Source organism: Mandrillus leucophaeus, unplaced genomic scaffold (genome assembly GCF_000951045.1).
Source record: "Mandrillus leucophaeus isolate KB7577 unplaced genomic scaffold, Mleu.le_1.0 Scaffold1, whole genome shotgun sequence".
Lineage (NCBI taxonomy): Eukaryota > Metazoa > Chordata > Mammalia > Primates > Cercopithecidae > Mandrillus > Mandrillus leucophaeus.
This window is the reverse complement of record NW_012098097.1, coordinates 13567850-13587664: the sequence shown is the minus strand read 5'-3', so window position 1 is coordinate 13587664 and position 19815 is coordinate 13567850. Positions and strand designations below refer to the sequence as shown.

The 19815-nt window shown below is 57.2% G+C and overlaps 1 protein-coding gene across 3 annotated transcripts in view; it reads left to right on the top strand.

Annotated features, from left to right (window-relative positions):
- The window catches only part of TBC1D16 (TBC1 domain family, member 16), a 95227-nt gene extending 75934 nt beyond the window's left edge, over window positions 1–19293 (top strand). The window contains exons 3-11 of one of the 3 annotated variants that reach the window (XM_011991493.1): window positions 4264–4425; window positions 5489–5636; window positions 6504–6671; window positions 7223–7371; window positions 8079–8213; window positions 9259–9445; window positions 12054–12233; window positions 14976–15122; window positions 16128–19293. In XM_011991493.1, the coding sequence (XP_011846883.1) occupies window positions 4264–4425; window positions 5489–5636; window positions 6504–6671; window positions 7223–7371; window positions 8079–8213; window positions 9259–9445; window positions 12054–12233; window positions 14976–15122; window positions 16128–16376 (1525 nt within the window). In that variant the 3' untranslated portion in view covers window positions 16377–19293. Of the gene's footprint in view, window positions 1–4263; window positions 4426–5488; window positions 5637–6230; window positions 6327–6503; window positions 6672–7222; window positions 7372–8078; window positions 8214–9258; window positions 9446–12053; window positions 12234–13089; window positions 13342–14975; window positions 15123–16127 lie in introns of those variants that run through there. The other 2 variants (XM_011991565.1, XM_011991638.1) reach the window with 2 other exon arrangements.
- Window positions 19294–19815: the final 522 nt, after the last annotated feature.

Genomic DNA, 19815 nt, shown 5'->3' with positions numbered 1-19815 from the left:
ATTTCCAGAAACCAGACAGAACACAGAGACTCGCTTTGGCAGTCACGGGTGGAAGGCCCCCTCCCTGCTGCTGTGGCCGGAGAAGGCTGGTCCCCTGGAGGGTCAGCGCCAATTTCTATCCAGGCAAGAGTCCCGGATACAGGGGCCACCGCACACCTCCCCCAGCAACGTGCCTCCGGGCAGAAGTTGGCTTAAACCCTGTCACAACCCCTTAGGGGCAAATTATTTGCATTAATTAATTGATTGATTCATTAATTCAGGACACTGTGCTTGGGACCTACAGCTGGGTTCCCATCGACTTTTTGTTCAGCAAACTCAAAAGGCTCAGGACAAAGAAAAGCAAGAGGAAAGTTAGCAGTTTAGGTATTTTAAATAATGCTAAAATCCGGCCCTGGTGTCTCTAACCTTGAGAACCACAGCTCAATATGTTTGAAGGTTTCTTCCTCCCCGGCAAGCTTTTTCTGAGAGCTGGCCTGTCCTGCGTGTGTCAGTAATCTATTGCTGTGGAACAAATCACCCTCAAACTTAGCAACTTAAAGCCACCACCGGGCCCGGGGCCGGGGCTCACACCTGTAGTCCCAGCACTTTGGGAGGCCAAGGCGGACGGATCGCTTGAACTCAGGAGTTTGAGACCAGCCTGGGCAACATGGCAAAACCCCGTCTCTATAAAAAATACAAAAATTAGCCGAGTGTGGTGGTGAGTGCCGGTCGTCCCAGCTACTTGGGAGGCTGAGGCTGGAGGATCGCTTGAGCCTGGGAGGTTGAGGCTGCAGTGAGTTGTGTTTGTGCCACCGCACTTCAGCCAGGGGGATATAGAGACAGACCTTGTCTTTAAAAAACAAACAAACAAAAAACCGCTTCTTTGCTCACAGGGCTTTGGTTTGGGCTGGGCTGGGACAGGCTGGTCTGCTGGGCTCCCTGGAGTTCACTCAGGTCGCTGCAGCCACCAGGAGGCTTGGTTGGGTGGAGGGTCTGGAGTGGCCTCTGTTGACAGGTGTCGGGGCTATGGTGCTGCCTGCCAGTTGCGTGTGTCTCTCATGAACTCTTGTCTGTCTGTCTTGCCTGTGCCAAGAGGGAGAGTGAGGGGCTGCCCAGGCCCCAGAACTCGCCTAACATCATGTTTGCTACATACTATCGGTCAAAAAAGGCCCACCTAGATTCAGGGGTGGAGAGACAGGTGCTATCCTTGATAAGATGAGCTGTGAAGAATTTGAGGCCATTTCTAATCTCTATCTCCGTGTCTGATGTGGCGTAATTTACTGTGGTGGAGAGAGAACCCAGTTTTTGTGTTTTCCAGTGATATTGCTGACTTTTTTTCATTATTGCTTTCACATTTTGGTGGTCTTCAGAAAATGATAGAAATGAAGAACTGCTACGTTTCTTAAAGTTTAGCATCTTCTAGTTTTATGTATGAGATATTTTTAACGTAATAGCATCTTGGGAGTTATTGCCTGCAAAACCCATCCTTTCGGTTTTAATGCATCACATAATTTTATGAACAAGCTAAATTATTTGCAGCATATATGAATATTCTTAAAACCAAATTGCTTTACGTGTGTAGAAAGATAAGCAAAAATAAAACACTGTACATATTTCATTTTCCCTGTAGTTTATTTTCTTTAAACATTTTTTTCTATGACTTCAAAATTCCCAGACACTTTACATTTTCACTTCAGGCATGACTATTAAATGGCTGTGTGTTCTGTGCCAAGCCAGGGCCAGGAGCTGAAGATGAAGAGACACGATGCAACCCCCCACTCCACAGCAGCCTTGAGGGGCACCAGACCTTGTCCTCCATGACCACACAGGGTACCTGCCAGACATACCCCAATTAAAGCGAACTGAGGTCTCCATCACCTTCGCTCTAGTTGGAGCCTGTGGAACCCAGCTGTAGGTCCCAAGCACAGTGTCTTGAATTAATGAATCAATCAATTAATTAGTGCAAATAATTTGCCCCTAAGGGGTTGTGAGAGGGTTTAAGCCAACTTCTGCCCGGAGGCACGTTGCTGGGGGAGGTGTGCGGTGGCCCCTGTGTCCGGGACTCTTGTCTGATTTGAAATCGGCTCTGGCCCTCCAGGGGACCAGTCTTCTCCGGCCACAGCAGCAGGGAAGGGGGCCTTCCACCCGTGACTGCCGAAGCGAGTCTGTGTTCTCTCTGGTTTCTGGGAACCTTGGCCTGCCCCGTACGGTGAGGGGGACACAGTGTGCTGGGAGGGACGCGCAGGTTCAGGGCATTCTGCCGTTGGGTGTGGTAAGAAGGCTGGGGGAGGAGGCCGGGAAGGATACCACCCTCTAATGGCCCCACCCGGTGGGTCAGGCCGGCGGGCAGCACGCGGGGCAGCAGCTGTCCCAGCCACAGCAGCCCCGCGGTTCAGGGAGCAGATGATGAAAGGGGGCACCCATGGGTGCGGTGGGGCCTCAGACCCGAGACCTGCCCTGTGTTGTGAGCAACGATTCCGAAGCACAGCTCCCACAGGGTCAGAGGTCAGCTTGAGAAGATTTCGGGAGCCCTCGGCCTTCTGGGCCCGTCCATGGCACAGCCACGGCAGTTCGGGTGATGGGCCCATGTGCCCATCTCTGATCTGGTTTTACCTGACTCCGTTTCCTTGAGAGCCCAGGGACCCCAGCAGTGGGAGGGCCTGTTCAGCTGACTTCCTTAGGCAGGTGAGGAAGAAAGGCCGCCTTCCACTCGCCAGGCCCAGGGCTATGCCTGACGCAGTAGAGGGTTCTAGAAAGGCCAGTCAGGTTTCTCTCTTTGAAGTTCCAAGTGGGGAGGGATTGTGCTGGAACCCTCCAAAGGAGCTTTATTTACTTAGACCTGGTGCTTCTTGGAGGAGGAAGTGCCTCTGGATTGATGGCCTCCAACACTTTATGTTCTGAGCTCAAACAGGAAGCAGGAGCAGTGAATACAGCTGAGTCTCTGTGGGACGCTGCAGTTGGGGTCCAGAACTGAGTCTTGCCTTTACTCTGGTTTTATTTTAGCAGGCATTTGCTAAACATTACTATTAAATCTCAAGAGAGGGTTGGGCACGATGGCTCACGCCTGTAATCCCAGCACTCTGGGAGGCCGAGGTGGGCAGATCACCTGATGTCAGGCGGTCAAGACAAGCCTGGTCAACATGGTGAAACCCCGTCTGTACTAAAAATATAAAATTAGCCAGTTATGGTGGCAGACGCTTGTAATCCCAGCTACTCGGGAGGCTGAGGCAGGAGAATCACTTGAACCTGGAAAGCAGAGGTTGAAGTGAGCCGAGATTGCGCCACTGCACTCCAGCCTGGGTGACAGAGCGAGACTCTGTCTCAAAAAAAAAAAAAGAAAAAAGAGAAGAAAAAATCTCAAGAGACAGGATTTAACCTGTGATGTGGCTGAATCCATATAATAAAATATTTAGCAATTTGGAATGTAACAAACTCATAAAAAATAACAGAATAAATGGGGTTGTCCTGCTGAACTGCAGACAGCTGCACAATATGCTGGTGAGAACATGGGCCACAAAGCTTGGGTTCTAATCTCCGCTCCACCACTTGCCAGCTGTGTGACCTTGGGCAAGTTACTTAACCTCTCTGGGCTTCAGTTGCCTCTTCTTTATAATGGGGTAATACCACTATTCATTTCAGAGGATTTTTGTGAAGATTAAATGCAATAAAAGCACCTGAGAAGCATTAGCTCAGGGCCAGGCCCATAGTCAGTGTTTTCATAAATGCTCATGACGTTATTAATAGTACTGAAAACCCAAATGTTTCCTAACCAAAGCGTAAACTGAACCAGTACTTTTCAGGAGAACAATGAGCTGGTTTAAACCACGGCGGAAGCCCCATGCTATCTAAAATCATCACAAAACAGCTACTTTCAGTAAAGCTCAGCCCCATGCTGTAGGGAAACCAAACCTTGTTGTTCTCCTCCTTTTACCCATGGGGAAACGAAGGCTGAGAGAGGCTTGGTGGCTTGGCCAAGGTCACCCAGCGAGGAACCCCAGTCAATGTGATCTTGGCTCTCAGGACGATGACGACTTAGTGCCTCTATTGAAGTGGAATGGAATTTGATCATGAAAATGCTTTCCCATCCAAGTGGAAGTAGAACTGTGCAGTGGGGTTCATACATGCCTTCATTCACAGATGTTTACAGGGCATATTCAGTCGTGCCTGTATGTGTGTTTAAGCTTGTTGCGTAGGTTTAAATGACTTTCCCCATGCCCCCTGTCCCCCTCTGGGTGGTGTGGGCAGGGTGATGTGTGGCCATCATCACATGACCTGTTCCACCAGCCCCCCATCCAGCTCCGACACCGGCCTGCGGTTCCCGGACAGCAACGGCCTCCTGCAGACGCCGCGCTGGGACGAGCCGCAGCGGGTGTGCGCCCTAGAGCAGATCTGTGGCGTGTTCCGCGTGGACCTGGGCCACATGCGCTCCCTCCGCCTTTTCTTCAGGTAGGAAGCATCTCTGGGCGCCTCCTGGGAGTTGGTCTGTGTGTGCTTGCTTTCCCTGGCAGCCTGTGCTTTGTGGCCGGTGCAGTGCACGGCATGGGGACGCAGGGCCCTGGATGGAGTCTTCCCAAGCGTCTGCCTTCCTCCCTCACTGATCTTGCGGGCAGCGGTTCCCCACCGCGGCTCCCTGGCAGTTCTCAGGCCAGGTGAGCTACCGAACTCATTCCCCTACCTTCAGCGTGATGGTAGCCAGCGACTGCTTGCAACTCTGGCTGGGGAGAAGAAACCAAACCAGGGCGGAGAGTAGCAGCTGCAGGCCTCTGTGATCCCCGGGAGATGCTCTGGAGCTCGGCCACCTGTGCGGGACGGGCCGCAGCCTTCCGGATGGAGGCTCCCTTCCTTTCGTGATGGGTGGGCGATGCCTAGTTTCCTGCAGTCATTCCCCACATCAGATCCTCCTCCTTATAGTCAGGGCTGCCCAGCCGCAGACAGCACCAATAAGAGGCCCGGGCTTAGAAGAAGCCGGCGTGTCCAGAAGCTGGGGGGGTTCCCAGACCCAGAGCCACATTCCAGCCTTTCATCTAAGGGCAGCCGGGGTTGGGCTGACAGCACTGACGGATGTTTAGTGAGTTTCCCTGGAGGGTTCTCCCAGAGTTCCACCCACACGCAACGAAGGAGGTCTGTTCCCAGGAGGTTCTCTTAGCACATGGCCCACCGGGGCTCAAAACTGGATTCCAGGGCACTCAGCACTGGGACCCAGGTCTCCCGGACTGCAGGGACCATGTAGCTGGGCAGGTGGTGGTAGGGAGAAGGTCGCTCTGGCAGGTCTCCAGAGAGGAGCCCCAGGGCCCCCCAGAAAGGAGCAGTTTTGTCATCTTCAGCAAAGAGGGTGACGGTTTTTGTTCGGTGTAGTTCTGTCCCCTCCCGCCAGCAGCCAACCCCACCGGGACCCACTGTTTCCTGCTCCTGAGGTTGGCGACAGTGGCCTCTGATTATACTTGGAAATAAAACCCCCGTGTTTACATATTCATCGGGCTTTCCTCTCCCCTCTCCAATGGCCCTTCAGCGACGAGGCCTGCACCAGCGGCCAGCTGGTCGTCGCCAGCCGAGAGAGCCAGTACAAGGTCTTCCACTTCCACCACGGTGGCCTGGACAAGCTGTCCGACGTGTTCCAGCAGTGGAAATACTGCACCGAGATGCAGCTCAAAGACCAGGTAGCCCAGCAGACCGCCCCAGACGCCCCGCGGTTGACACTTCCCACCCCCCACGGGCCCCATCTCCCTCCTGGGTCCCATGTTGGGTTCCAGGGCCCGGGGGCTTACGGGGTGTGACCCACGGTAGCTTTCGGCCTTCAGAGCAGCAACTTCAGGTTTGAAACCTGTACCCAGGGCTTTCTGTAAAGTCAGTGCCCTGCACTTGAAAAATCGTGTTTTGACAAGACTTCCTGCCATATTTTGCTCAATCTGCGTACAAATGTAATAAGAGCTCTTTAATTATCTGTTTAAGATACTGTATGTGCTTATTAGAAACAGGGCTGACTTTAAAATTCCCTTCCTTCCCACAGAGCCTCCTGCTGGCTTCCCTTATTACAGTAGCATGGCTTTTTTCCCCCCTACATTGAACAACCTTTGATTTTTGAATTAAATGTCAGCTGCAGTTTTGCCCTGGATTCGTGACTGCTCGCGGAGACAATCTGACAGGCTGGCTCCCTGCTCGCAGGACAGCGATCCCTTTGTATGTGGCCAATCACATGTAATTCATTGCAGGCCCTCCCGGCAGAGGGAAGTTAGGCCGAACGAGGCATTAATTCCGTTTTTGCGGCTGGGGTTGGAGAGAGTGGGGGGCGGCGGCACAGTGGGCCGGGGAGGAGAGAGCCGCAGAGGGAAACCGATTTTAAGATGAAGGTATTTTCATTTTAATTGCGCCTAATTACACTCGCCATTTAGGGGTTTGTATGCAAGGGACGGCCCTTGCCCTCCTTTCAGAAGAGAGAGAGGCTTTTAATCCTGGGAAAAGCACCGCTGGCCTCTGAAGCCGCACGGCTGAGATCCTGACCTTTGCCCAGTTTTCCTCCCGTTTAGCAGGTCGCCCCCGATAAGACATGCATGCAGTTCTCCATCCGCCGCCCCAAGCTGCCGTCCTCCGAGACGCACCCCGAGGAGAGCATGTACAAGAGGCTTGGCGTCTCTGCCTGGCTCAACCACCTGAACGAGCTGGGCCAGGTGGAGGAGGAGTACAAGCTGCGGAAGGTGAGGTCGGAGCCCTCCCCGCTGGCCCCGTGGAGAGCCGGCCGGGAACCGGGAACGAGCAAGAGGGAAGGAGGCCAGGGTCTGGCCGCCCGCCCGCACCCACGGGCCACCTCCTTGGGAGAGCCCCGTTTTCTTGTGTGAGGCTCTCTGTGAACACTCCGATAAAGCAATCAAAGCTGCTGCGTTGAAAAAAACAAAAAAAAAAAAAACAAAAAAAACCTCCCTCGAGGGTTTGGGGGGATACCGTGTCAGCCTGCATAGAAGGGTTTGCAGTGAAATGCAGCGTTTCCAAAACCAGGGATTAGGCCATGACGTGAGAACGACACGTTAATCTGAGCGCCGCCCCAGGGGGGGCATTGACATTGAAATGAGCCGGGTTTGTGTCCTGTATGGGAATTGAAGACCACTGCTTTCCCCTTGTAAATATGTGCAAATTGCAGAGATCTGAATCCAGGCACACCAAAGCCACCAAAACACACATCTCTGGGGATTTGGGGGTTCTTTGAGCTGCCCTGTTTTATCCCCTCCCCAACTTTTGCCGCTTCCTCCAGGCCATTTTCTTTGGCGGCATTGATGTGTCAATCCGGGGGGAGGTCTGGCCCTTCCTGCTGCGCTATTACAGCCACGAGTCCACGTCGGAGGAGCGGGAGGCGCTGCGGCTGCAGAAGCGAAAGGAGTACTCTGAGATCCAGCAGAAAAGGTAACCGCCGGGGCCAGCCCGGCCCACCCCGCCGAGCCGCAGAGGAAAATGTCATTTGAAAAGGCAATTTGAGGTGCAATTCAGCATTGATAATATGTTTCGTGACCCATAGTTTCTTTCAGAAATGGGTCTCCCAGGAACGTGAGTGATAGGGTGGGATAAGTGCAGTCATTAAACCAAGCACTCGGGCCTCGGAACTGCGGGGCTCGTTAGCTCACATGTCAAGGTTTTAGAATTCTCGTTCAACAGACTTAACTAGGCGCTGACGTCCCACAGCTGAAGGCTGGGGCTGGGAGCAGGGCCTGGAGGGGTGAAGGCATCCGGAGACTCTGTCCCACCTGGGCTCTGCTAACCCAGAACTGGGGTCAGCTCTCTCTCCAGGAGGCTGGGACTGGGTGAAGCCACTGGGCTGTGCTCAGCTCCCCTCCAGAACACTGGGCCAGGGCCAAGACCTCATTACCCATTAGGCTGCAACTTGTTCTTCTCTCTGGGACGCTGGAGCCTGTGAGGCGGAGTTAATATCAGGGAGAGCCTTGGATACATGCCACCCATCCGCCTCATCGGGGAGGGTCTGCAGCCGGCAGCAGCCACCCAGCTCCCATCCAGGGAACGGGGGCTGGGAGGAAGCGTGGCTTCCTGGAATGTGTGCACCACACGATGCTCCGGCTGCCACCCGCTGACCCGACTCGGTGGTTGGCTCCACACAGGCTCTCCATGACCCCTGAGGAGCACAGAGCGTTCTGGCGCAATGTGCAGTTCACTGTGGACAAAGACGTGGTCCGGACCGATCGGAACAACCAGTTCTTCCGAGGGGAAGACAATCCCAACGTGGAGAGCATGAGGTACTCCCTCCCCAGCCACCTGCAAGTCTGCAAGTGTCACCTGACTGCCCTGGGAAATGGATGAGCCCCCAGCGACTTTCTGCAGGGGCTCTCTTCCAGGTTCATACGTCAAAGCCCCAGAAGTGAAGGATATGCTACTCATGGGCTACCTCGGTTGGCATCTCAGGGCCGTGGCATCCCAGGGAAGCCACCCAGGTCCCTGCCAGTGGGGCCCGCAGAGCCCCTCTATCCCCTGGGCACCACCAAGCCTGTCCTTGCTTGGCTCACACCAACCATGGACCAGCTTCCCCAAGCACCCCCTCCATCTCCCCGTGGGTGGTCCTGCAGTCATACAGCCGCACAGAGCCAGAGGCTGGCATCTCTGACATTCTGCTGCAGCCTAGCAAATAATTGCACAAAATTAGCAGCCCACAGAAATGTCCCTGCCAGCCCACCCCTTGTCACAGGCAGTCCACCCTTCAGAAAATCAGACCCATGTTCCCCCTTACCCCTGCTCTCAAGGTTCTGGGCCTAGACAGCAGCTAATAGCAGGCCATTACTTTTTTTCTTTTTTTTTTTTTTTTTGAGACAGAGTCTTGCTCTGTTATCCAGACTGGAGTGCAGTGATGTGATCTCGGCTCACTGCAACCTCCACTTCCCGGGTTCAACCTATTCTCCTGTCTCAGCCTACCTAGTAGTTGAGATTACAGGCGTGCACCCCATCATGCCTGGCTAAGTTTTGTGTTTTTAGTAGAGACAGGGTTTCACCATGTTGGCCAGGCTAGTGTCGAACTCCTGACCTCAGGTGATCTGCCCACCTCGGCCTCCCAAAGTGCTGGGATTATAGGCATGAGTCACCATGCCCAGCCAGGCCATTACCTTTTGCAAAGCAAGGGTCTGTGTGTCTGGAACCTAAGCTTGGGCTCTGAAATGATGGCAGAGCTGCCTTCCACTGAGATGAAGGCAAGTGAGGGAAGGCGGGGTCTCCAGCTCGGGGTTCTGTGGGCTGGGCAGTGTGCTGTGGTGAGGGTCATCCCCACTTACTGCTGTCTCCGCTGTCTCCCAGGAGGATCTTACTGAACTATGCCGTGTACAACCCTGCCGTCGGCTATTCCCAGGGGATGTCGGACCTGGTGGCGCCCATCTTGGCCGAGGTCCTGGATGAATCAGACACCTTCTGGTGCTTTGTGGGTTTGATGCAGAACACAATCTTTGTCAGCTCCCCTCGGGACGAGGACATGGAGAAACAACTGGTGAGGCTCAGAGGATGGGTACCTCCGAGGGCATGTGAGGGCCCATGCTGCCTCTCCCCTTGTAGCCAGGGTTGCCGTGGTGACGCGTGGCTTGGCTGTTATAGGTCAGTGGGCAGCGAAAACGCCAGGATAGGACTTGCCTGTGGGATGTGGGTGACTTAGCCCTGGATCTCCGGGGTTGGCCCCCTGACTCCCTGCAGGTCCGGAGGCCGTGTTGTGTGGGCTACCCTGGTGGCCTCCCACCCCTGCATGTGACAGCCTGGCCCAAGCTCCCTGGCTGGCAAGGAAGGGGAGGCACCATCACACCCAGCCCCCTCTGAGCTTTAGGAGATGGGTCCTCAGGTGTGTCTAAGCTGCTCCCCGCAGAAGTCAACACAGCCAGGGCTTCTGAGTGCGGACAGGAAGAGGAGGGGCTCCTGAAACTCCCTGAGGTCTCCGGGGCAGTCCTCACACCCCACCCCTTCCCTGGGGTGCCCAGCTGTCACGTCTCCCGTCAAGGCCTCTTTAAAAGGACCAGCCCCATGTAGACCAGGAAGCACTGAATGTCGGTGGTGGGGCTGAGCCCAGCTGGGTAAGGCAGCACCAGAGGGCCAGTGTGTGGGACCGAGCCAGGGCACCTGCTCACTGTTCTCAGCACGCATCACCCATGTCTACCAAGTACCTGCCGGGTGCAGTCACCAGACATTCACCCTCCCGGCTGGGCCAGGAAGCTGGCATTGTGAGCAGAGGATGCTGGGTGTTGGGGAACACTGCAGGAGGCGCCCGTGATAAGGACAAGATGGCTTCTGCACTAGGGACAGCTTCAGGGTGTGTGGGGTCTGGCCCTGAGTGTCGCTAAGGCTGGGCTGAGCAGAGCAGTCCTAGTGGTGGGACTGAGTGACCCGGTCTTCCTGGACCAGTAGTGAGGGAGGAGCTGATGGAGGGCCTTGAAGGCCAGGGCCACAGGGTGTGTCTCATAGAACGAGGGTCCCCACTGCGCGGCCACAGAGCGTGTCTCAGAATGGGGGTCCCCGCCCCAGCACACTGCGTGTGTCTCATAGAATGGGGATCCCCACCCCCAGGCCACAAAGCGTGTCTCAGAATGGGGGTCCCTGCCGCAGCACACTGAGCATGTCTCAGAATGGGGGTCCCCGCCCCAGCACACAGAGTGTGTCTCAGAACAGGGGTCCCCACCCCCAGGCCACCGAGCATGTCTCATAGAATGGGATGCCCGCTCCCAGGTCCGGGACTGCCGCTTGTCCGTGGGCTGTTAGGAACCGGCCGCACAGCAGGAAGTGAGTGGAGGACGGGCCAGCGAGCATCCCCGCCTGGGCTCCACCTCCCGTCCGATCAGCAGCCACATTAGATTCCCACAGAAGCTCGAACCCACGAACCCTTTGTGAACTGCGCATGTGAGGGATCTAGGCTGTGCGACGCTTATGAGAATCTAATGCCTGATGATATGAGGGGGAGCAGTTTCAACCCGAAACCATTCACACTACCTTGTCTGTGGAAAAATTGTCTTCCAGGAAGCGGGTTCCTAGTGACAAAAAGGTTGGGGACCACTGCTGTAGACTGACTATTAGTGGGTTGTTGATGGCAGGCTGGGAGGGTTGAAGCCAACAGAGAGAATTTGAAGGCAAAGGAGCCCAAGCAGGGAGGTGCAGGCACCTGCACAGGGGGTGGGAGTGGAGCGTCTGCAAGGGGGTCATCCACATGGGTGGGCTTGACCCGGCTGCAGGCCACAGGGCGGACGGCTGGCCGCACATCTTCAGCGCAGTTTCCATGGGAACAATGGGCCACCTGTGTGGGAAGGGGGCATGTGGCCCTGAGCCCTGCCCCAGGATCCCCCCAGCTGTGATCTAACTCCACCTGGGCCGAGGGGCTGACCCCAGCCGAGCCTGCTCACTCTGCATCAACGGGTGGGTGTGACGTCAGGCATCCACATTGCCTGGGGAGGCAGTTACAGTGTCCAACGCCATTCGCCCCTGACGGCTCATGGCAGCACATGGCCGGGTGACTCATTGACTGTTGGAGATTGATTTTCCAGCGACATTGATGAAGTCAGTGGCCTGGGCCCGGGTGCTGCCAGAAATAGCCCCAATCTTGTTCCACGTCACTGGGAGGTGACCTTAATGGCAGGAATCGAGCATCCTGGGGCTCAGACACGTCCCCTTCCTGCCCTAAATCAGCTCTGGAAGATGAAAGATCTGGGTGAGCATAGCTGAAGAGGGGTGGGGGTGCTCCCTGGATGATCCGCTCACCTCACCAGGAGGGGTGGATGTGGGAAACAGCCCCCAAGTGTCCACTGAGAGTGGGGAGCCTTCCTGGCCATGGAGCGGCTGCCCAGCATCCGGCCACTCCAGGGAACAATGCTCTGCCGCACTCTGGGCCATGCCACAGCCTCCGGAACAGTCAAATCTGGGAGGAACTGGCAGAGGCAGGTGTGAACCGATTCCAGTGGTGGAATAAAGCACTGAGGGGCAGGCATGTGCAGCAGGTAGAGGCCCCTGGCTGTGCTTTTCCAGGTTGGGGTGGCCCGGGGAAGGGCCCCAGTGGGAGTGGGCTCCCTGGGCAACAGGCTTGCATGGGACTAGGGCTAACTAACCCATGCTGGCCTCGCCCCCAGCTATACCTTCGGGAGCTGCTGCGGCTGACACACGTGCGCTTCTACCAGCACCTGGTCTCGCTGGGCGAGGACGGCCTGCAGATGCTCTTCTGCCACCGCTGGCTCCTGCTGTGCTTCAAGCGGGAGTTCCCCGAGGCTGAAGCACTGCGGATCTGGGAAGCCTGCTGGGCCCACTACCAGGTGAGCTAGGGCAGGGGCCAGGAGGCCTGCTGGGTTTACTACCAGGTGAGCCAGGGCAGGGGCCAGGGCCGGGGAGATTGGGACCATGGCCCCTGAACCACCGTGGCCACCCTGCCTGCTGCCCCTGGCCGCCTCGCCGCCCCCCAACCACAGCCACACATTAGTCCCCCATATGACGACTGCCTTCCCGTCCCACGTGGCTGGCTTCAGACCTTGCAGCTCGCCTCCCCAGTCACTGAAATCGATGCAAATTGCCCGCTGACTGCACTCATTACCACTTTCTGGGGCTGAGCTCCCTCCTGTCACAACCAATCAGTGTGAGTGACACTGTCGGGGGCCTACGCTAGACCACAGCAGCCCAGGATGCCGGTACCCAGGAGCGTAAGCCAGCACCGCCCTGCCCCCTCGGGACCGCCCTGCCACGAGGGACGAGGGCCAACTCACCCGTCACCCTCCTGTGCAGAGAAAGGGCCTGAGATTCCCACTTCCCTGTCGGCCCCTCCAGAGGGCTCCAATCAGTGATACCGACTTCCTCTCTCCGTCCACCGTCACCAGCATCTTCTCAGCAAATTCCCCTTGGAGCACAGCACTGGCTCTGTCACATGGCCTTAACGCCCAAATTAGGGACAAGCTGGAGATGTCAAAAGATAAGCAAGTCTCTTTGAATCCATCAGCCTTTAAAAAAAACAAAACTCACATTGACGCATCCAGGAGGGCTGGACCCTTTTGCAGGAACAGGCTCCATCCACCACGGCAGCTCCAGCAGCCTCCATCAGAGAACCCTGAAGATGCAGGTAAACACCCATCTGCTGGAAGACACTTGCGTCAGCGTCTCCCGTGCTCACTCACACTGCAGGGGGCTGATGTCTGATGAGAGAGAGTCTGAAGCCACGGAGTGCCGGTGCCACACGCGGCCTTTACATGCATTCGTTGGCTCGCCCTGGCCCGGGTCTAGGTTTCCTTCCTGGCTTAGCCTGCTGGACGTGGACGTGCAGGGTGGACGGTCTGCATTAATAAAGGGAAACACGGCATGGATGGTCTGAGACGCTTCATTCCCACCACCCCCAGAGAAAAAAATCGTGCCTCATTGCATGTTTTCCCAGTGGCACATTTGCCGCCCTCATTCCTTTATGTTCAGGCTGATGTCACATGTGAACTCAGGGCATGGCCCAGCAGACAGGGCCCTTTCCCACGGGCACCTACTATGTCCCGAGTGTAATGAGATCTAGTTGGAATTCCAGCGGGAGGCCCATGTGACGTGGGATCTCTGTTGGCTGCTGTTTTGTTGGAATCCACAAAGCACGTTTCTGTTGTTTTCAGACTGTGGGCTCGATTTAGCCACGGTCGGTCCCATCCCTCGATCAATTTGGTAGTCTTACGGGGTGGGGGTGGGCTGCCAGTGAGCTGGGAGCGAGCTCTGTGGAATGGGAAGGTTGCCACCAGGTGAGGTCTTTAACTGTTCAGTGACCCCTGAGCGAGAAAAGGCCTTTGATGCTATCCATCCGCTGCCAGCGTGTGGTGGGGCTGGACGGCCCTACGCCCTGCCTGTCCTGGGAACTGAAATCCGCCTATACTGTACAGGCTGTGGAGATCGTGCCCTCCCTCTCCCTCCCCACATTCCTCTCCCAGAGAAGCTGGGCGTCCACCTTCCTGCAACCCCTCCACTGTGTCTCGCACCAGCCACAGTTCAAATCGCTGCAAAAGGATCCGTCAGAGCCAAAACAAGACCGTCCCAGATTAGTTCAGAGGAAGCAGCCGGGCAGCCTGGTGCATGGTCTCTCCAGGAGCAGGCTGGGGCGTGGGAGTTGCCTGTAGCCTCTGCCCTCATGGTGTGCTCTGCTCAGCCTGGGCTGGGGACACCGTTCCGTCTGGTTTGTGTGGTCGACGTCAGGAGACTAAACATGGACTTCCCAGTGCCCCCGTCCTTCCTGTGCCTCCGGAAGTGCGTGTGCATCAAAGGTGGCGTGCCTTGAGGCGTCCAGGCCGGAGAGCACACAGGATGCAGCCGTCAGGACCCGGCGTGGGCTTCCTGCTGTGCACAGCGCATTGCTGGCAGGCCCCGTGGGGCGGTCTTTAAAGGGAGGGCTGCGGAGTCCTCAAAGGGCGCCCAAAAAGAGGCTCAAGGACAGCGCGATCATTTCAGCCACCCCATGGGTGAGCTGCTGTGCCCGCTCTGTTAGCATCTTCCCACTTTTCTAGCCGCAAACCCTAGAGTCGTCTCTGGGGCATGATTTGGGGGGTGTGGCCTGGAGCCAGGAGGATAGGCTGACCCGTGGCTGGCTGCCAGAGGCACATTCCACGAGCCACTGGAGTGAGTTCTGACCCAGCCTTCCACACACACCGTTGCTCAGGACCGTTACAAATGAGTCCTCCCCATAAGCGCAGGCCAGGCCTTCTGAGGAAGGCACCCCCCCTCCGCCCCCACCCCTGTCATGGAGACCACCCACATTGCCCCCCAGGAGAGCAGCAGCAGCCCGTGGGGCTGAGCTCAGCGTCGTCCCCTGTGGATGTCACAGCAGCCTGGGCATGCGGGTACTGGGATGGACCCCGTGTGCGGGTGGGGAAACTTAGGGCCGAAGAGGCGATGCAGCTCTCCCAGGGCCACACGGCCCCCGAGCTGGGCTGTGAGCCCCAACACCTCGCCCTGGAGCCCTCGCTCGCACCCTGGCAGTCAGTTTCCTCCTGAGTGCAGGGCCTGGGGCTCAGTCAGAGCCCGTGTCTGAACTCTACCCCCCTCCCCAGACTGACTACTTCCACCTTTTCATCTGCGTGGCCATCGTGGCCATCTACGGGGATGATGTCATCGAGCAGCAGCTGGCCACGGACCAGATGCTCCTGCACTTCGGAAACCTGGCCATGCACATGAACGGGGAGCTCGTTCTCCGGAAGGTGAGGCTGCCCCAGACGTGGGCCCCGCCCCACCCTGCCCCCAAAGCCCCAGTGCCAGCGGTTAGTTCTCAGGAAGGTGATGCTGCCCCAGACATGGGCCCCGCCCCCAGAGCCCCATCCCCACCGGCTCATTCTCAGGAAGGTGAGGCTGCCCCAGATGTGGGCTCCGCCCCCAGAGCCCCATCCCCACCATGGCCCCCCAGCACGTGCCCTGCCCCCACCCGTAGCACTGGGGGCTCCTTGCCAAGGCCTCGCAGTCAGCACCTGTCTTGGCCTGGCTGTGTCACCTCAGCTGTCCCCTCACTGTCCTGGGGTGCCAGCCCTGACACAGGAGCCTCCCTTGCTGGCTGAGGAGGGAACGGATTCCCCGGGGCTGACGGACAGGACAGGTACAACCCAGAGCTAGGAACCCTGAGGAGGAGGCTGGACCCAGGGGCAGGGTAGCCAGAATACTGGAGGCCTTGGGCTTTGGCCCCCTCCCCCACTTCCCAGACTCCTCCTGGAGATGCTGCCTGTTAGCTCTGTGGTTGTCCTCAGGGCAGTGAGGGGGCGTCCTGAGGTCAGTGGTGCCCCCGGCACAGGACGCAGATGCTACAGGAGCTGAGAGGCTGCTGGGGTGGGGGGGCGTGCAGAGCAAGGTGCGGGGGGAAAGAGAGGGGTGCTGCCGAAGGGACAGGTGGGCTTGGCTGGGCGCGGCCCGGCCCTGGCTGGTGTTGGTCCTGTTCACCCTCCCGATGAAGCCCTTTCAGGGACCTTCCTCACCTTGAGCCACCTGTGAGCACAGCCCAAGCGCCTTATGGGTCCTGTCACTGCAGCCACCTAAGACCCAGGGCCCGTGGTGCCAGTGATGGTGGGAGATGCAGGCAGAGCCCTCAGCCCAGGACTCAATGAGCCCCCGAGGTGCAGGCCGTTGCTGCTGTTGCTCTTTGTTGGCCACTCCCGTGGGGACCCTAGGCTGCCAGGCTGTCCCCCGGCCCCTCCTCACCCCCCATCCTCTCTCTGCAGGCGAGGAGTTTGCTGTACCAGTTCCGCCTCCTGCCCCGGATCCCCTGCAGCCTGCACGATCTGTGTAAGCTGTGCGGGACAGGCATGTGGGACAGCGGCTATATGCCCGCGGTGGAGTGCACCGGCCACCATCCAGGCTCGGAGAGCTGTCCCTATGGGGGCACGGTGGAGATGCCTTCCCCCAAGCCCCTGAGGGAAGGCAAGAAGGGCCCAAAGACGCCGCAGGACGGCTTTGGCTTCCGCAGATAGGTCGGCCCCTGGCACTGGACAGGGGTTGAGGGGACCTCCCCAGAGGCCCCGGGCACGGGAGGGGGTGGGGCTGGGCATGAAGGGGACAGGGGATGGTAGAAACCTAAGGAAAATGCTTTTGGGCAACTTGAGAGGAACCTTTTCATACTAACGACAAAATTAGAGTCCGGAAGTGACAGAAGTCAGACCTACAGCCACCCAGAGGAAAGTCAGCTCCTGAAACGCTGCAGTGGAACGCGTGGCCACCGCACCTGAGACGCAGGCTGGCTGGACTCTCCTGCTGGCTGCCCTGGAGGATTTCAACACGTCCCAGGATTTGCTCCAGCCTCACGGGCAGCCAGACAGCATCACCAGGCAATGAGGAAAGCAGAGACAGGAGAGGAAGGCCTCACTCACCCACCGCATCGAGGGCTGCAGAACAGAGCGGGGTCCTGTCCAGGGCCGGAGACATCTTTGCAAGCCAGACACACTTCCTCATGGGACCTCGTTCTCTCAGAGTGAGCCAAACACACTTCCCAAAGCTTCCCCAGCCACAGCTGGGATGCTAATGGAAAGACATCTGCCATAAAAAAAAAAGAAAAAGAAAAAGATAAAAAGCTCAACCCATATGGGGATAGAGAGGTGGAAGAGCAGTCAGGTTTGAGGAGCTGGGGCTTGTAATGTTCATCCATTTAAACATTTCGTCCTCCCGGTACACGAAGGGAACTCCCTGCCCAGGAGCCTGAGCCTCAGGCTGTTGGAGAAGCATCCGATGTCTTTTTCTTAGCTGGGGGTCTTCTACGTGAGGTTCCTTGGCGTTGTTTAAGGTCAGCTCCACCAAATACAGCAACCAGCTGGGGCTTGAGTGGGTTGATGTGTGCGTGTGTCCCTGCGTGCGTGCATGCATGCGGGTTTGTGTTTGCAAGGTCCTCTGACGATGATCTGCCTTGTCCCAGGGACACGGTAGTCTATTAGCTGACCAACCAAGACAAGGACACCTGGAAGTAGTTAGACTCTTCCACTTTCCTGCAGGACCTGTGAACTCAGATGTGTGAGTCAGCTTCTCAGGTGATCGGACATGAGAGCGACCAGTGAAGGAGTCGGCACTCAGGGCTCTCCGCCTTCTATGTGGGAGTGAGGTCTTCCCAACAGACTCTTCCCTACTCCAAAAGATTGTCTATCAGTTGCTCCTTCTGGGATTTAGAGATGGACAGACAAGGGCGTGGGATCTATGCTGTGAGAGTTCCCTCCCAGCCAGCTTAGAAGTGTCGAGCCATCTGCACAGAAAGCCACTCCTTCAGCAAGAAGACCAAATCCCTCCTGAAATCCTCCATCGCGTCCTTCTGGGGAGAAGAGACCTTGATGTGCTGAGAACCATCATGGGGACCGGGACCGGGGGCTTCTTCCCGCTCGAAGCTTTTCTCCCTGGAGGGTGGGCCCTGCTGGGCCATGCCACTCCAAAGCAGTGTTTCTCAGCAGGAAAGAGGAGGTCACCACTCCTCCTCCTCCTCGGCTTCTCTTTTCTCCATGAACCCAGGTCCTCCAGCAGGCACTTCCAGGTTCCCAGGTCTGTCTGCCCAAGAGCCTTTTGGGGAGTCAGTGCCCCCGTCCTGGGGTGCCGACCATTTCTGTCTAGCAGTAGGGGGTCCTGCAGTGGGAGTGGGGTGGGCTTCTCATCCACGCTGCTTCTGCGAAGTGAGGGTTGCCTTTGTGGGCTAGGGCGGTGGTTAGAACTTCTGCCCTGACCCTCCGCTAGAAACCAGTTATGTCCATTGCCACCGCAATACTGTGTAACAAATCCCCCAACGCTCCGTGGCCTGCAACAATCAGCACTGATCTAGAGCAGGAGTCAGCAGTTTGGGGTGGGGTGATTCTTCTGGTCTAGGCTGAGCTTGCTTGTTTAGGGCCAGTGGGCTGTTCAGTCCCAGGGGCTGCTTATGGTGCAGAGGTCAGACCTGGCCCTGCTCTGTGGTCTCTTGCATCCCTCCCGCAGGCCAGCCATGGCAGAGCCAAAGGCAAGGAGGGAGAGACGGCAAGTGCCTTTCCAAGCCTAGGCAGACACCGCACCTGCAGCCCTCCCCTTGGCCACAGCAAATCACGTGGCTGGGCTCAGCATTAAGGGGTGGGGGACGGACCTGCCACTTTAGCATCCCCTCTGCACAGTTGGGTGGCAGTAGGCTGAGAATTTGGAGAGCTGAAGAACTGGGACTCTGGAGAGTCTGTGTCCTAATAAGGCCTGCTTTGGAGCACTCCTTCCCCACTCACCCTCTCCAGGAGAACAGCGTCCCTGATCCTAGCATTTCACTAGATACCTCGTGCCTTTGAGCTGCTGTGTTTGGGAGGGAGGAAGAGGGTAGGCAGGTCTAGGGCTCCCCTCACTTAGGAAGGTCCTAGTAGAAGGCATTCCTTCTGAGCCTCCTGGCCCTACAGCTTCTCACTCCTGCTGCTCCCCAAGACCTGACCCAGACCAGTCAGCTGCATCTCTGCACCAAGTACCACCCCCGCCATGCACTGCTCGCACCTCACGCTCCCCATGGGCTGGCCGGGACCCCAGTGAGGTCTGCACCTCTCCCACCAGCCAGGACCTCGGAAGCCGTGACCTGGATGTTCAGGGCTTGGTGGAGGAGACGCTGCTCCGGGGGGATGGAGAAGCCCCGCCCCTCCGCAACTCCCTTAATCTGGATGCAATTAGAGGAAACCAGCCAAAAACCCTGCGGCAGCTGTTGCCCCGGGATTATTCCCAGCCAGCGAGAGGCATTAGGGCGATAATTCAGTCATTAGACTTCTAGCCTTCCCACCGCCAGAACGTGCAAATAGGGGATAATCAGCCCTGCACGGCCATCCTCAGCAATGCTGCTTATTTAACCCATTTTTTAAAATGACACTTAATGTTATTGGCTGGCGTACGTGTGTGCGCATACTTAAAAGTTGACGCGTGCTACGGCCCTGCTGCTAATGTCTGTGCTGACAGCGTTACCTGATGTTGCTCAGGGCCTCTGGGAAGAGAGGGCACCTTTGATGTGGGCGTGCTGGCACCCAAGAGGCCGCGTGGTCAGGCTCGATGCTTGCCGGCTCTGGAAGGTCCCGCCAGGGTTGGGGGGTCGGGTGAGCGCTCAGAGAGATCTGGGGAGGAAGCGAGGAGCCTGGTGTCCTCACCAGGTGCAGAGGGGAATTGTGTTCTGCTCCAGAAGGTTCTGACTCAAGTCTCAGCCCCTAGGACTCAGAACTCACAAGTCATGGACCAAGTAGGGAGGGAGGGAGGGCCCCAGCCCACCCCTGCAGAGGAGGAGGAGGGTCTGAAGGTGGGAGGGGCAGCTCCATGAGCAGCCACTGTTCCTGACCAGCCAAAGTGTCGGGCGCGGGGGGAGGTTTCCATGTCCAGGAGGGAGAGGACCTCCACCCTCTGACCTTTCAGTTTTCCGTAGCAGCCCAGTCTGAAGCTTTGCAGGGGCGGGCAGGG